Below are 15352 nucleotides of genomic sequence, written 5' to 3'. Positions count from 1 at the left end.
ATTAACTTTCACACATTACAGTACATTCACTCCTTTCTAATTGGATTTCAAGATCTGGGAGTGCTTCAAGATGGTGTGTTAGTTGTAGGACACCAGCTAGTGTCAATCAAGAACCAAATGAGGAACCAAATCAAGAACAGAACTTCACCGTTCCAGCAAAGCGGTTTTGCCTGTCGTACGGAAGGAGAAAGGAGTTGCTCTCGAGGTTAGTGTCATGACTTCATCACAATAAAGTGACTACACAGGCTCACAGGTGTGTGTGTGTGTTCTCGGGCGGCCCATCCAGGTCTCGCAATCGAACACACCCTGCAGCCAGCGAGCCCCTCCGCCCCCTCCTGCTTTTTTGGCAAGGCGCGTTCATGACTTGTGCTCGTGAGGAGAAGAAAAGTTTTGGAGACAAGAAAAGAAAAGAAAGTTCTCGAAGACAACGATCTCTTTTTTGAGGGACATGTCAACCCACGGTGGCAAGCTGCATTAAAACATGTAAGTTCATTTTTATTTCCTTCTGCATTTATTTTTTTACTTCTTGAGCGCCCCGGCGCGTGCACGAGCGCGCGCGTTTTTGACTCATCTTGAAGTGATTTGTAACATTTCTGAATATTATTTACATTCATTGTTGAATATTTCTGACATTTAGTCATCTTTTAAGACTGAAGTGTAGATCACAGCTCGACGTGACGTCAGTTCACCTTGAACTTAATTTTCACAGTCGGCTAATTAACTACTTATCTAACCAACCAGTCAGCGGCAGACACAATGTAATTAACTAGTTAATTAAGCTTGGTGACGTCACTGGTGATGATTGACTGACATCATTGCGTCATTCAGGAGAGAAGCTACAGGTGGCGCTATAGTTCTCATAGGATTGAACAACGTCGTCATTATCATCATCATCATCGTCATCGCCATCATTTTTCTTTACGTCGTCATCATGGCCTCCAAACAGGATGTGTCGTTCTAGAATGTTCTTGCAGAATTGTCTTGGCTGTGTGGTCAGTGTGCACGTTGTGTAACTGCTGGCAGGACCAACAACACTTCCTTTCACCATTTTGCTCCCTCCAAACTTTTATGACCATTCTTTCTCAGCGTCCTCAGCCTCCACTTTTCACAATAAAAGTCACCTAACCAAATCTTTGAACGCATTCCTACACGCAAACTCTTTCCATAACATTAGCATGCTGATGCTATCAGTCACCAGGTTAGCGCTTAGCAACCTTAGCATGCCATTGTATCAGTCACCAGGTTAACTGTTGGCAACATTAGCATGCCAACGTATCGGTAATGGTCACCTTGTTAGCAGTAGCAACATTAGCATGCCGATGTAGCAGTCACCAGGTTCGCAGGTACAGTAAACCTCGGATATATCGGATTCAATTGTTCCCACTGGTTTTGTCCGATATAAGCGAAATCTGTTATATGCGTATACCGGAAAATGTCCGTTTTGCGCATATATCGGATTTATATCCCGTATATGCGTAAATCAGATTTTATCCGTTATAAAAAGGCACTTCCTTGACTATGTTTCCAATGTACCTGGACTGGGCAATGAAAAGAGACGTAAGGTAATGAGAATTTAACTTTATTGGACTCTGAGCATAACAAATTGTTAATTAAGCTAGGCCCTGTTACGCCCGTCAGGCCTACGTTATTTCCAATAGTGTGGTTAAGATCTCATTCACTGCTGTGCTAGTATTATTGACGTCACTCACTTTTATATTTGTCCTAAATCTGGAGCCAGGAGAAAGACACGATGCGGCCAGCCGATACATGCGAGGGAAATTGGAACGGGACTGGAGATTTTGTCCAAAATAGGCGAAATCCGTTATAAAAAATCCGATATATGCAATGAATTTTTATTGGAAATGCATTACAGAAAAATTGGTTCTTTTTTATCTGTCCGTTGTGAGCGAATTTCCGATATATCCGAGTCCGATATATCCGAGGTTTACTGTAGTAACATTAGCATGCTGGTGTATCAATCACCAGGCTAGCAGTTACTGACATTAGCATATGGTTGTATCCGTCGCCAGTGTAGCAGTTAACAACATCAGTATTCGTTGCAGCAATGTTTGTTAGCTGTGTCATGTAGCATGTCCATGTATTAGTCACCAGCGGTTCGCAACGTTGGCATTTGGGTTAGGCGATATGTACCTTAGCATATATAACAATATTTATGTATCACGATATGAAGATATAAAACGATATAAAATTTCAATTCAGCAGTCTTGTGTAAGAAGCTACAAACATTAAGCCATATAATGAAATACATTTGTCTCAAATTGTAAGTCACCCATGCAATTCCAACTACATTAGAAAGATATTTTTATGACACTCTTGTTTCATTTACATAGACATTGGGCAAACGGTGCTCTTATTTTGAAGGATGGTTGCGGGAATGTATTCCGTGTGAGATCAAAAATAAAGGTTCTTCTCTTATTTTTGCACTCAGAATCGGCACGTCTTCATCGGACATTGTAAAACGTTCCTTACATTAAAGAACATTACATTACATTAAAGAATTAAAACACAGCTAAGAGCCCAAGTTGCGTACACACAACCACTTAGTGTGCTAAACTAGGCTAACTGCTGCTAGCTTTCATTCAGGTCGGGAGGTCCGCAGAGTAAATACATCCCGACGGATATGTTCTTTCTCACAATGACAGTGTTTGATTCTCAGTCATCAACTTGCCTTGTTTCCTTTATCAGTTACTATACCTGTTGAAAATATATAAAATATCGCCCAACCCTAATTGGCATGCTGTTAAATCATTCACCAGGTTATTTGTGGCTATGTTAGCATGTCCATGTATCAGTCATCAGGCTAACAGTTAGCAACATCTTGACGTCCCCTGGAACAACCAACAGCATATCCACGTAGCAGTTAGAGTTTATGATGTCTAGCCGCTCAGTCTTGGACAAAAATGGAGGACGCATCTGCGGTGGAAGAATTAGTCAGCAAGGATAAAGCAGTAGCTCAGTAATGTTGAGGTACTTTGGATTCAGGATATAAAATAAATTCAGCATCTTAAAACCTGGCACAAACTCCAATACGAGGAATGTGTGAAGTTGCGTTCCGGCCGCACAATTCCTGCCACAACACAAAGTTCACTGCTTGCTTCTTTTTTCCTGTTGTGTTCCTCATGAAAGCAAACAAGGAAAGTGGTGTGCTATTACTAAAACAATGTCCTATCACATTGCTAAAGATCTGGTCCCTGTTGCAACAGTGGAAAAAAACAACTTTATAATGTATATTTTTGTAATATTTTGGTATCAATCAGCACATTACTAACCTTAATGCGTTTGTGTGCAACGGGAATCTATTTTCTCAAGCAAATGTTTCCGTGTAGCACATTAAGAAGAGGGTAAACATTTTGCCGATGGCAGTTTGTAGACAACTTGCTGTAATGTCTGTTCCAAAGTGCGTGGTAGTGGTGGGAGCTGTACCATGACCCCAGGAGCTGCCTCGCTAACCTAACCTTTTAAAATAGTTTTCGGATGAAAAGAACTTTTGCTGCATCGGTGAGTACCGTTATCCAAGTGTCCACACCTTTCCATGACAGCCTACTTCCGTGAGTATTTCCCGAGTAAGTCTCGGGAAGCACGGCATCACACGTCTTTCTATGGCAGGATACAGATCGGATACATGCGATCCGACCGTCCATACTGCAGATATATATATAGATAAGTGGCATCTGAATTGTGCTGTTCCCACTGATATTAGAAAATCAGATCTAGGTCACATATGAGGAAAGAAATGGGAAGCCTTAGCCTTAGTCCGTTAGCCTCAGTTACTCAGACGCTAACAGTTAGCAACAATGGCATGTTGAACAATATAGTAAAAAGCATCTTTAGCGGGCGTGGCCACACACTTCCCCGTATCCAGAAGGCCACGCCCTCTCTGAGGCGTCACACACATGAATGGTCTTCGTTGTGTCTGTGTGTGTTTGTGTGTGGGGGCGGGGGGGGGGGGGGGTTGAGCCAACAAGACAAAGAGACACTTTAGTTTGAATGTCAGCAGCTGCATGACATTATCATTAATATTCATGAAGACAAGCTCCGCCCTGCCGTCATGTGACCTCCTTACCTAGCCATGCCCCTTCTCCTCAGGGCGGCGTGTCGCGTGGGTGTTGTTGTGGTGGTCTTCCTGCTGTGGGCGGGGCTTCACACACACGGTAAGAACCTGCTCTCTTGTCATGTGACACCTCTGGTCATGTGATATCAGCTGCTGCTCTTCATCCTCTTCATTAGTGAGTGTGTATTCTGTGTTTGTGTTCTTTAACACACTAACGTGTGTGTGTGTGTGTGTGTATTTTCCATAGTATTCCAGCAGCCTGAAGCCAAGTACGCTCATAAACTTCCCAGCAGTTCTAACCGCATACACACACACACACACACACAGTGCATTGTGTGTCCTGGGTGGAAAGAACACATAATGTCACTTCCTGTTGGAGGGCTAAACCCCACCCCCAGCTTCTTCTTTGGCCACACCTCCTTGCTTTGATTGACATCATCACTTTCTTTGCTTCTTCCCCAGAACTTTCTTCTCTGTCTCCTTCCCTCCTTGTGTCCTAGGCTGCAGTAAGTCATTAAGATACTGTGTGCGTGTGTTCATCACTCACATTAGCATTGAAATAGTTGTCAGCAGAAGACAAACATTGTTGTTCATGTACACACTATCAATTAACACACACACACACTCAGTGTGTTAACAAGTGATACTGTTGATCTTCTTGGTGCTTCATTTAAATGTTGTATTTGTAGTAATACATGCCGTAATAAATGCTGTAAGTGTAGTAATAACTGTAGTAATAAATGTAGTCAAATAAAAAAATAAAATAAAGAAAGCAGAGCAGCAAGTCCAGCTCTGAATGCAAAAGAAACCAAATGAAGTCTTTGCAGTGGCCTAGTCCAAGTCCTGACCTGAATCCTATTGAGATGCTGTGAAGAACTTAAAAAGGTTCCATGCTGAAAAAGACTCCAATTACTACAATTCTGCATAATTGTTAAAATGTTGGTGTAGTAAATTAGTAAAAAAAACTTTACAAGGTGTAATAAATGCAGTAACAAATACAGTAATAATAAATGTTCTTGTGTACAGTGTGTGGCTGCGAGTGCAGGGGTCCATGGCTGAGGGAGGAGGAGGCGGGGTTTCTGGCGTCTCCGTGCTACCCGCAGCAGTACCCCAACTCTCAGAGCTGCAGGTGGCGTTTGCGGGCCCCCCTAGGCTTCGTCGTGCAGCTGACCTTCATGGACTTCCAGCTGGAGGAGGCGCCAGGCTGCGTGTACGACCGCGTGGCTGTGCACGGCGGGGTCGGGCGCGTGGACCTGTGCGGCCTGACCGCGCACGGCCTCACGCTTAACTCCAGCGGGAACATCATGGACGTGGAGTTCACTTCTGACTTCAGCGTGCAGAAGAGGGGCTTCAGCGCCACCTTCCGCCATGGTGGGTGCGGCCTATGTGCCGTGCTTAGCAAAGCTAAGCTAAAGAGGAAGGGCGTTGTTTGTGTATTTGTCTGTTCTGCTAGCACGTTAGCACTGAGGTCTTCTTTACTCGTTTGCCACCTTGCAGTCCCTGTTGCATTGAGGAACCAAAAGGTCAGCGTTGCCGGGGGCAACGGCCAAATGGCCAAAGTGTTGTCTTCTGTTGCCATGCCGACACTGCACCACCTGACTCTCTGCTTTGAGCTGGAGCGCAGCGCACGCCAGCAGGTGATTCATGTGCACACACATGCTGCATGATGACATCAGTCGGCTAACATCAATTGAGCCCCACCCTTCACCTGACCGCTGCCCAGGTGGAGTGGATCTTCACGTATGAAGATGAGGATGGCAACACGGCGTTGGCGCTGGGTTGCGACCAGAGTGGCGTGAAGCTGGTGGTGGGAGGCGTGACATGTTCGCTGGACTCCATTGTGACAGCGGCTGACTGGAGCTGGTCCATGAAGAACTTGTGTGTCCTCTGGTCTTCGTCCAACGGCCGCGTGGGGGTCTACTTGGAGGGCAACCATTGGGCCAAGACGTGCTCTGCCTCCACTGGACACTCCGTGGCCGGGGGCGGGACCTTCCGCCTGGGAGGTGCTGACTTTTCTTCTTTTTTTTCTCCTGTTGGCACGTTAGCTCTTGTGCTAAGCTAGCATGCTGTGACGTCATCAGGGGTGCACAGCTTCGAGGGGAACCTGTACAACTTGCGCCTGTGGGACTACACCATGACGGTGCAGCAGCTCAACGCGCTCACATGCCGCGTGGCTGGAAACGTCATCGACTGGGACAACGCCTTCTGGGACATTCCGTCCTCGCTGACCCAGACGGACCACTCACTCAGCTGCAGTGAGACCCTCCTCTTCTTTCTTTGTGACGTCACGATCACACACACGACACTAACTGGCCTTTTCCTCATTAACTTCATATAAAGGTGTGACCCCGCCCAGCAACACCACCCTCAACACCCACTGTGACACCACCCGCCTGGGCTGTCCAGGTAAGGAAAACAACACACCCGTCTGAGCTATGTTATGGACATCTATAAGAAGCATATGTGTGTGTGTGTCTCGAAAGAAAAATGTGGTCCCCACACACACACACACACACACACAGAGGCAGAGTTTCCATGTGTCCTGGCAGTCCATATGTGGAAAGTAATGTGCACTTCCTTGTTTCCTTGCTTCCTAAGGAGACTGCAGGAGAGCATTAGTGAGGGACATTCCCCATCTCCACCCCCACCCCGCGTCCGTATTCCAGCCAAATCCACTAGAAGTGAACTTGAGGTCCAAACATGTTGAGTGGTGTTCAGGGACATCATTAACGTGAGCGTTGGGAGTTTTGCGCCAGCTGACTACGTGACGCACTATAGAGGCCTCACACTGGGGGGCGGGGGGTGTTAAAAACGGCGTACGGAAGGGATGTCCAAACTTTTTTCGGCGAGGGTCACATACATAAGCATGAAAAGTTGGGGAGGGGGTAAACATCCTGTTATTTATGTATACGACCCTGTCTGTGTAGCGTTAGCAAGGTCATGCTAGCTACATTAGCATGTTAATGACATCTATATGCTAAGTAGGCGCTAGCTACAGTAGCATGTTGCTATGACAACTGTCTGTGTGGACATCATGTGCTCAGTGTGATGAAGGTTGTGTTCGTTCATCATCATCCTCATCCCTGTCTCTCATCCCAACATTCCCGCCAGCCGCTTCCTCTCCCGCCAGCTCATCTACGTCCTCCACTAACAGCATCCATGCTACTAACGCCCACGGTAAGACCTCCTACCCTCGTTTCCCGCTGTCATGTTGTCTCACCAAAACTCTTTAGACTTCTCTATCAAGGAAGAAGGAATACACGGAAGTCTACTTGCACTGTTCCTCTTGTCCATTGTCCTTCCCAGTCCATCCCAACACTTCCTCTGCTCCCACTCGCATGCCTCTAACCCCCACCAGAACCAGCGGCTCCTCTTTGGGTAAGCTTCAGTGGCCAACGCCACCTAGCGAGGTTGCGTGTCCACCATCAGGAACATATTCCCAAAAGAGAAAACAGAGGTTTGACCACCAACACCATAAAGGTGCTGCGTTGGCAACCTGAAAAAACACAAATGGGATTTCAGGTCTGTTCAACAGATTAGGGGCTAGCTAGTGCTTTAGTTGGGGTAGGTCATGTTTTGTTTTTGGGGGGGGTGTTGGGTTTGGGGGAGAATTAGGTTTTGGGTTAATAACTTTTACTTGGAATCTTACTCTTTTTTTTTTCTCAAAGTTTGAGTACTTTTTCCACCTCTGGTCTACAAACATCTAGCATGTATTTTTATATTCGTACTTTAAAAAAAGCTAGCATGTTATCTGAGCTTGACTGCGTGATGTGTTTGTGTAGCCCACCAGACAGAGTAGCCCTCGCTGGCTGTCAGGACTAACACCTCCACTAACGTGTCAAAGCATGGCATGTAGCATGTCAATGCTACATGCTAGTTAGTTGCACGTGCTTGAAATGATGATCGCAGCGCAGCTTAGCGTAGCATTTCAACTAAAAGTGAGCACTTGCTCATTGAATATGAACTTAGTTTCATAGATTTAATGTCACTTCCTGCCATTAACTGCACATGCTGTCTACGCTGAGCTAACAGTCTTCTCGATTCTTTGTCATCACTTGTTTGTGGACCAATCCTGTGGACCAAATGGTCCTGTGGTGGCGGGTGGGGTCTCGCTTTTAATTTTGACGACTGTTACTTACTGTCACTTGTGCTCGCTGCTGCCTCCCATTGGTAGCTTCTGGTTCTGCTGCTACAAGTTCTGGTTCAGCGGGCCGCCAGAAGAGTCTTTCCCGTGTTTTCGTTGCTGGACTTTCAAAGGTGGGGCCTGCCCCGCGCCTTCAGGACACAGTGCCCAGTCACCGGCCCACCAGTCCCCCTTCCTTACCGCCAGCCCGACCAGCTGCCCCGCCTCCCAGGCCATCACGTCTGGGCTTCATCTCCACGCCCCTCGTGTGGCGGGGTAGGAAGAGGCCGTCCGGGCCGGCCCTGCCCATCATCAAGCCCACCCGAGCAAACTCGTCCCACTCTACGGAGGGCTCGTCTTCAAGGCGACCCAGCGACGATCGCTTCCGCTCCAGAGGGTTGCCTAGCAACAAAAAGACCAAACATGCAGCGCTGCTTGTCACAGAAGAATCTGGAAGTGGAGCCTCTAGGGTGGTGGGAGGAGCTTCTACAGCATATGTCAGAAGGCACTTACGCCCCGCCCCCAGCATGTCATCCAGAATCTCCTTGTCTCCGCCCACTTTTCCCACCTCTTCAGGTGAGGAGGGGGCATGGCCCTCTCACCCTTCTACACAACGGCATGACAGTCATGCGACCAAGATGGACTCAGGGGTCATGGTACAGGGTCTTGTGACCACTTCCTCTGCTGGTTTTCCTACGATGGCTGTCGTCATGGCAACAGAGGGGCTGAGGAGAGACAGCGCCATCTCCCCTCTCAGTCCTCTAGCAACCTTCACGCTTCCTTTCCTTTCAGTCCTCCCTCCCTCCCTCGCATCCTCACCCCCACCTATTCTGCGGCCTGCCGCCACTCAGGCCCCCCTCCTGCCTTCTCTAAAATTGTCAACTCATTCAGAGGTTCAAGGCACACGTGAACACACACCCCCGGTCTTAGCTGAGCTGGCCCCGCCCCCTTCAAGCAAACGCACAACGATTGACAGCCCAGGAGTGCACACTGGTTCTGTTGGGGGGGTCGGGCCCTCTCCCACCTGGCCCCCGCCTGCTGACACTGGCCATCCCCCTAACACCAACACGTCTACTGCCCAAGTGCCAGGGGGGGCGTGTCGATGCAAACACAGCCACGATTGGACGATGGACAGTACGTCACCCACCTGTCAATCAAAGCTTGTATTGAAAACATGAGGTCAGAGGTCATCATCTAATTGTCCACATCAGTCATGTACAAGATAGGAACATATAACCACATATATCAAATAATGGCCGCACGGTGGAGGAGTGGTTAGTATGATGGCCACAGGCAGGGGATTGGGAAGATCATGTTCTCCTTGTGTGTGTGTGTGTGGGGGGGGGTTCTCCGGTGCTCCGGTTTCTTATATACATTATTATGTACATGTATGATGTACATGTACACATATGAATAGACATTGGTGACCTCTGACCTCCAAGCAGGGACTCTTTTCGTGATTGGTGTTTGTAGGCAGATGTCAATCAGTAGAGTGGGCAGGCTGTTTGTGCTCCTGGATGCTGGTAATTGGTTCATCATGAAGATTTGATTAATGATGTCATCTTTTCATGTACATGTGCTCATGTCTTCATTTTCCTCCATGCTGGGTAGTCCCTTCCTCCACGTGATTGCTGACTAGTCTAGGCTGGCCTCTAGTGGCCAAAGTCGAGCATAGCAGGTCGTTGTACATACAGCATGTTCATGTTCAAATATTGTACTGACATCAGTACACTCCAGTACAAGTAATACATGTATAACTTCATTTATACATTATATACAATATACAGATACTATATTCAATTAATACTGTACATGTATAAGTTAATCACACCAAGTATTGACAGTGTGTGTCACATGAAGTTGTTAGTTTCCTGCTAACCAGGATTAGCGTGATTGCTGTCCTGCTAGGTGGAACAAGCTCTTAAAGAAGATTTGTTGTAATTCGCATGTCTACCTGCAGAGGTCGTCCTCTACAGGCTGTCGGTGGTGGTGCATGATGGGAGCGCCACACTAACTCAGGCGGATGTGGAGGAAGCAGTGTCCTCCTGGGTAAGATCACCCGCCAGATTTTGCATGGGCAACAAGCGTTTGGCTAACCACTAGCATGTGCGTTGTCCTCCCAGCTGAACCAGACCTTCCAGAATTGGACTCACTCTGTGTTTGTGGACTCAGTCAGGTGAGGACACCCTTGGCTGAGGACAAGCATCTCCATTCTTTGACACTAACGTGCACTTCTTCTCTCTGCAGTGTGCAATCTGCGATCTTGCCTGGAGGTCACTCAAGGTCGTAGCAGTGCCTGTCACCTTTGATCCAAGGTCCAAGGTTGAGTTGACTTTGGTCTGTGTGTGTCCACAGCTTCACCAGTCGCGCTCTGCTGCTTCACCGTCACATCACTGATGAGAGTCCGGGCCGAGACGCCGTCTCCGCCAGGATATCCAGCAGGGACGCACACATTGGCGCCGGCCTGGTGGTCGGCACCGGCTCTATCCGAGTTACGTTCGTGGGTAAGATGACCCGCAACGTCAGGGATGTTAGTATGTTTCTGACTTGGTCCTTCCTGACAGATGCATGTCCAGAGGACAACACTGTCCACTACCGCTGGCCTGAGACCCAACCCAGCGTCACTCACTTCCTGCCGTGCTTCCCCAACAAGGAGCAGAGTGCTTCCAGGACGTGGTAAGTCAACGCGTGAAGACAGGAAGCTAGCTGATGTGACTTGTTCGGTCGTCGCCATGCCAACAGTGTCCTTGTGACAGTTTGATTGACCGCCACAACTTCTCAACCTTCTGGTCGCCTGCCGACTTCAGCAACTGCACTGACATCGACGGCATCCAGGTTTCAGCAGGTAGTCTTGCTCTCACGTCACGTGACGCGTGACACATTTCTAATCTTAAATGTTTTGGATGCAGAGAATGCGGCCGAGGTCGCCGCACAACTGGCCGCCATCGCCAACAACCAGCTGTCCAAAGAGGAAGTGAGTCTGTGCTCATCCAGCAAAGTCACGGCCCACATGACCACTCCCCTCCTCTCACCATCATGCCGCTTGACTTCCTGTGTTCAGGTGTCTAAAGTGGTGAGCAAGGTCAAGCAGCTGGTCCATGTGGCGAAGATCAACGCCACCTTGGCGTCTGCAGTCGTCGCCGTCATCTCCAATGTCATGAGGAGCCCCCAGAGCGCTTTGGCCCCCGCATCTGACAGGTAAGTCTGTTTTGGACATTCCTAGACTAGACCTAGACGAGACTAGATTAAACTAGACTAGGCTGGATTGGACTAGATTAGGCCAGACTAGGCTGGACTATATCAGACGAGACTGAAGATCTCCATTCTGACAAGCTGTGCCTCCATCAGGGCCCTGAAGACGGTGGAGCAGCTGCTTGACAAGTTAGAGTTCCAGGGTCCGTCAGTGAGCATCACATCCAGACATCTGTCCTTGGGGGTGTCGGCCTTCAATGCGTCGGCCTTCAATGGGACGTCGTTTAGCGCTTTCATCCCGCCAAACGCCACCGACCCACAGGTAGCACAGGGACTACGTCGCTAAGCAGTTGTCAACACCATCTTTCTGAAATGTCTCTTTGTCGTTGGCCCCGCCTATTCAGATTGACTTTGAATCGGAGCGGACCAACCCGCTGGCTCAGGTCACATTGCCAGCGTCGCTGCTGTCCGGTGCATCGCTCAGTGAGGCCCGCATCAACTTCCTGTTCTTCAGCAGCACAAGCCTCTTTCAGGTCAGAGTTTAGTCCTCGATCTGGCACCTGTTTCTTTCCCGTGCTGTCCATCAATTTGTATTTTTTTTTCCACAGAGTGAGCAGGACGGACGCACGCTCAACAGTTACGTGGTGGCCAGTAGCGTGGGAAACTGGAGCGTCAGCGACCTGAGCGATCCAGTCCAGATTGAGATTGTTCACCTGTCGCCACAAGTCAGCTTTTTCCTCCTTTCTCTACTTTTTGTCTCCCTTTGTTTGTTCATGTCGCCATGACAACCGATGTCCCTCCTTCAGGCCTTCTTCAGTCCTGTCTGCATGTTCTGGGACTTCAGCAGGAACGGTCAGTCATGATGATGATGATGATGTAGTAGTTGACAGTAACAGGACGGGTAGCGAACAGGGTGATGTGCGTGTGCGCCAAGCAGGTGGTGCCGGAGGATGGAACTCAGACGGCTGCAGAGTTTCCAAAGAAGACTCCAGCGTCAACAGGACCGTCTGTTTGTGTGACCACCTGACGCACTTTGGCATCCTGATGGTGAGCGTGCATGGCGTGTTGTAATGTGGCAGGCGGGTGTGTGTGCTGACTCGTGTGTTTTGTATTGAGGACATTTCGGGAGTGTCACCTCATATCGACCGGCGCCACAACCGCATCCTCACTTTCATCTCCTTCGTGGGCTGCGGCGTCTCCGCCATCTTCTCAGCCGCCACGCTGCTCACCTACATCGCCTTTGAGTGAGTGTCCTGCCCCCCCACTCCGTTGCACATTACATGTTGACGGATGTAGTCTATTCCAGGGTCAAACCTGTATGTGCTGCGTAAAAGGAAGTCATCATGACTCGCATGTGTGCAGGAAGCTGCGACGAGACTACCCGTCCAAGATCCTGATGAACCTGAGCGCGTCTCTGCTGCTCCTTAACATGGCCTTCCTGCTGAACGGATGGTTGTCGGGGCAACGGAGCGAGGCGCTGTGCTTGGCCGCCGCCGTGCTGCTGCACTACTTCCTGCTGACGTCGTTCACATGGATGGGCCTGGAGTCGGTGCACATGTACATCGCGCTGGTCAAAGTGTTCAACACGTACATCCGCAGATACATCCTCAAGTTCTGTCTGCTGGGCTGGGGTGAGACTCCTTCGGTGCACCTTCAGTCCTGCCAGTGGGGGGGTCACACCACCTCACCACCTTCTGCTTGCAGGAGTTCCTGCTGTGCTGGTTGCAACGGTGGTGGCTGTAGATAAACGGTCCTACGGCCCACAGGAGTATGGCGGTGGCGAGTACGGTGACGGATCATCTGAGTTGTAAGTAAGGCAACGCAGAGCCCAAAGGCTCATCATCATCATCATCATCATCATGGATGTGGTTCATCTGCAGCTGCTGGATCCAAAGTCCGCTGGTGTTCTACACGGCGTGTGTGGCCTACTTCTGCCTCGTCTTCCTGCTGAACGTCGCCATGTTTGTCGTAGTCATGCTGCAGATCTGCGGACGCAATGGCAAACACAGCAACCGCACGTTCCGAGAGGAGGTACCGCCGCTCGCCATCTCTCCAGGTCGTTGTTGTCGCCTTGATAATGCAGACTTCCTTTGCTGCAGGTGGTGCGAAACCTGCGCAGCGTGGTCAGTCTGACCTTCCTGCTCGGGATGACCTGGGCCTTTGCGCTCTTCGCCTGGGGGCCCGTCAGCCTCATCTTTGTCTACCTCTTCGCCATTTTCAACTCGCTGCAAGGTGAGAGAGCATGACATGTGCGTTACGTGACCAAGCACTCATCTCTTCTTCTCGGCCTGCCAGGACTCTTCATCTTCTTCTTCCACTGTGCGCTCAAAGAGAACGTGCAGAAGCAGTGGAGACGTTCGCTGTGCTGCGCTCGCTTCCGACTTGCTGACAACTCCGGTACCACCTCCATGGAAGCTTTACCTGTGAATACCCGTAAAGACGAGTCACATGACTTGTGTGTGTTTCAGACTGGAGTAAGACGGCGACCAACAACAACACCAAGAAGGCCACGTCTGAGCAGGCAGTCCAGTCTTTGTCCTCAGGCTCCTTCGGCTCCAGCGCCGCTAACTGGACCTCCAAAGCTAAAGTCACGCTGAAGCCTTTCACCAGGACGCACAACAACACAGGTGACACGCTAACGCTGCCATCTTCACCTCATCAGCGTGTCTACATGAATGTGTGTGTGTGTGTTTGTGTAGAAAGTTGCTGCAGCCAATAGGAGGAGAGACCAGCACAGGTAAGCTGAACGCATCGCTTGTGTTGTCACACATTCTTCACCTGAGACACCCCAAGGGGGACGGGGCATTGACATGTGACCACTCAAGCATCTTGGCTAACACGCTAATTTGTGTAATGTTGTGGCCAGCGAGCGCTACACGTGATCCAGTGAGGAATGTTGGATGAACATCTGGCCCGGAAGCTTCTGGATTTGAAAAATCTCCTCTGGGTTTTTGCACCTTTAGCAGCAAAGTTGTGTTTGCTGTGATGTCCACTCATCTCCAGGATGACGCATTGCACTTCACTTGTCTGTGCCTGTCAGCCAGACCTGATAGACGCTCCCCGAGCGAGTCGTAACATCTTGAAGGAGCCATCCCAACTCATCATGACTTCCAGATGTTTCGTCCAAACACTTGTGACCCCGTCGTCAGTGGATGGCGGCGTTGTGAAAAACATTCCTGCAAAGGTCGGATGTGTCGAACTTCCTACAAGCTCGGAACGCCGTGCCGAGAAGTAGCTCGAAGTTAGGAAGTCGAAATGCAAATGAGGACAGATGTCATAGGTCACATGTTGAAGCCCCACCTCCTCTGTTGTTTGCATCATCATGTGATCATCATGCCACTTTCTGTCAGCAGATAAATGCCACCGGATCAGCCCTTCCTGCTTCCTGTCAGACAGATGATTGACAAGGTCAAAGGTTACAACTTCTACAAACCCAGCACCCTAACGAGGCTCCGCCTCTTCCTCTGGGAGACACACACTGCCATGGACGCTTCCGGAACATTCCCCAACACAGCGAGGACATCACGACGTCCATCACTAGCGTAGCGCTGACCTCTGACCTGGTGTGAAGCATGCCCAGTGACCTTTGACACATGAGAAAGTGCTGAGTCAAGCCCAGCATGACAGCTGTCCTTTCCATGCATCACCATGGAGACAATGAACCTTCCACTGCTTGGAGAGGACCATGCTAGCAATAGCAGTAGCACAATCAGCTAGCTTTGTTGGATGACCTTTGACTCCTTTCAGGTTGTGACGATGAAGACTTTTTTTTTATGTCCATTAAATTCATCATTTCTTTTTAGTGTGCTCTAGATTCGCACTTTCATCTACCATATTATTATTCATATTGAAATCATTTGTTTTTGGACGTTGTCACTGAAAGCAATGACCGAGCGTCATTACCATGACAACCTGGGTAGTTATGAGTGGTGATGACATCATCATGGACCACAGAAGTCCTCAGC

The 15352-nt window shown here is 49.2% G+C and overlaps 1 protein-coding gene across 2 annotated transcripts; it reads left to right on the top strand.

Annotated features, from left to right (window-relative positions):
- Positions 1-341: 341 nt before the first annotated feature.
- On the top strand, positions 342-15185 carry adgrg6 (adhesion G protein-coupled receptor G6). Of its 2 annotated transcripts, none has more exons than XM_078794595.1 (31): positions 342-483; positions 4108-4172; positions 5099-5443; positions 5570-5709; positions 5796-6075; positions 6154-6327; positions 6413-6478; positions 7184-7249; positions 7379-7450; positions 10156-10244; positions 10319-10371; positions 10443-10478; positions 10551-10699; positions 10760-10871; positions 10952-11040; positions 11105-11169; positions 11257-11393; positions 11544-11709; positions 11792-11920; positions 11996-12112; positions 12194-12239; positions 12325-12434; positions 12504-12631; positions 12750-13018; positions 13092-13194; positions 13268-13418; positions 13487-13619; positions 13683-13784; positions 13856-14014; positions 14087-14124; positions 14741-15185. In XM_078794595.1, coding segments are annotated over exons 1-30 (3573 nt in total). In that variant the 5' UTR covers positions 342-481; the 3' UTR covers positions 14107-14124; positions 14741-15185. The 2 variants fall into 2 exon arrangements, with proteins under 2 accessions (XP_078650721.1, XP_078650720.1); XM_078794594.1 differs by having other exon boundaries at positions 14738-15185.
- The last annotated feature ends 167 nt before the right edge of the window (positions 15186-15352 follow it).

This window comes from Doryrhamphus excisus, linkage group LG11 (genome assembly GCF_037039965.1).
Source record: "Doryrhamphus excisus strain RoL-2023G ecotype Guam linkage group LG11, RoL_Dexc_Guam_v1.1, whole genome shotgun sequence".
NCBI classification, from domain to species: domain Eukaryota; kingdom Metazoa; phylum Chordata; class Actinopteri; order Syngnathiformes; family Syngnathidae; genus Doryrhamphus; species Doryrhamphus excisus.
This window is presented reverse-complemented; position numbering and strand designations above follow the sequence as displayed.

Coding starts and splice junctions, on each gene's coding strand:
- adgrg6 (XM_078794595.1), top strand. Junction 6,479..7,183: donor CACCCGCCTGGGCTGTCCAG/GTAAGGAAAACA, acceptor CATTCCCGCCAG/CCGCTTCCTCTCCCGCCAGC. Junction 11,170..11,256: donor ACCAGCTGTCCAAAGAGGAA/GTGAGTCTGTGC, acceptor TCCTGTGTTCAG/GTGTCTAAAGTGGTGAGCAA.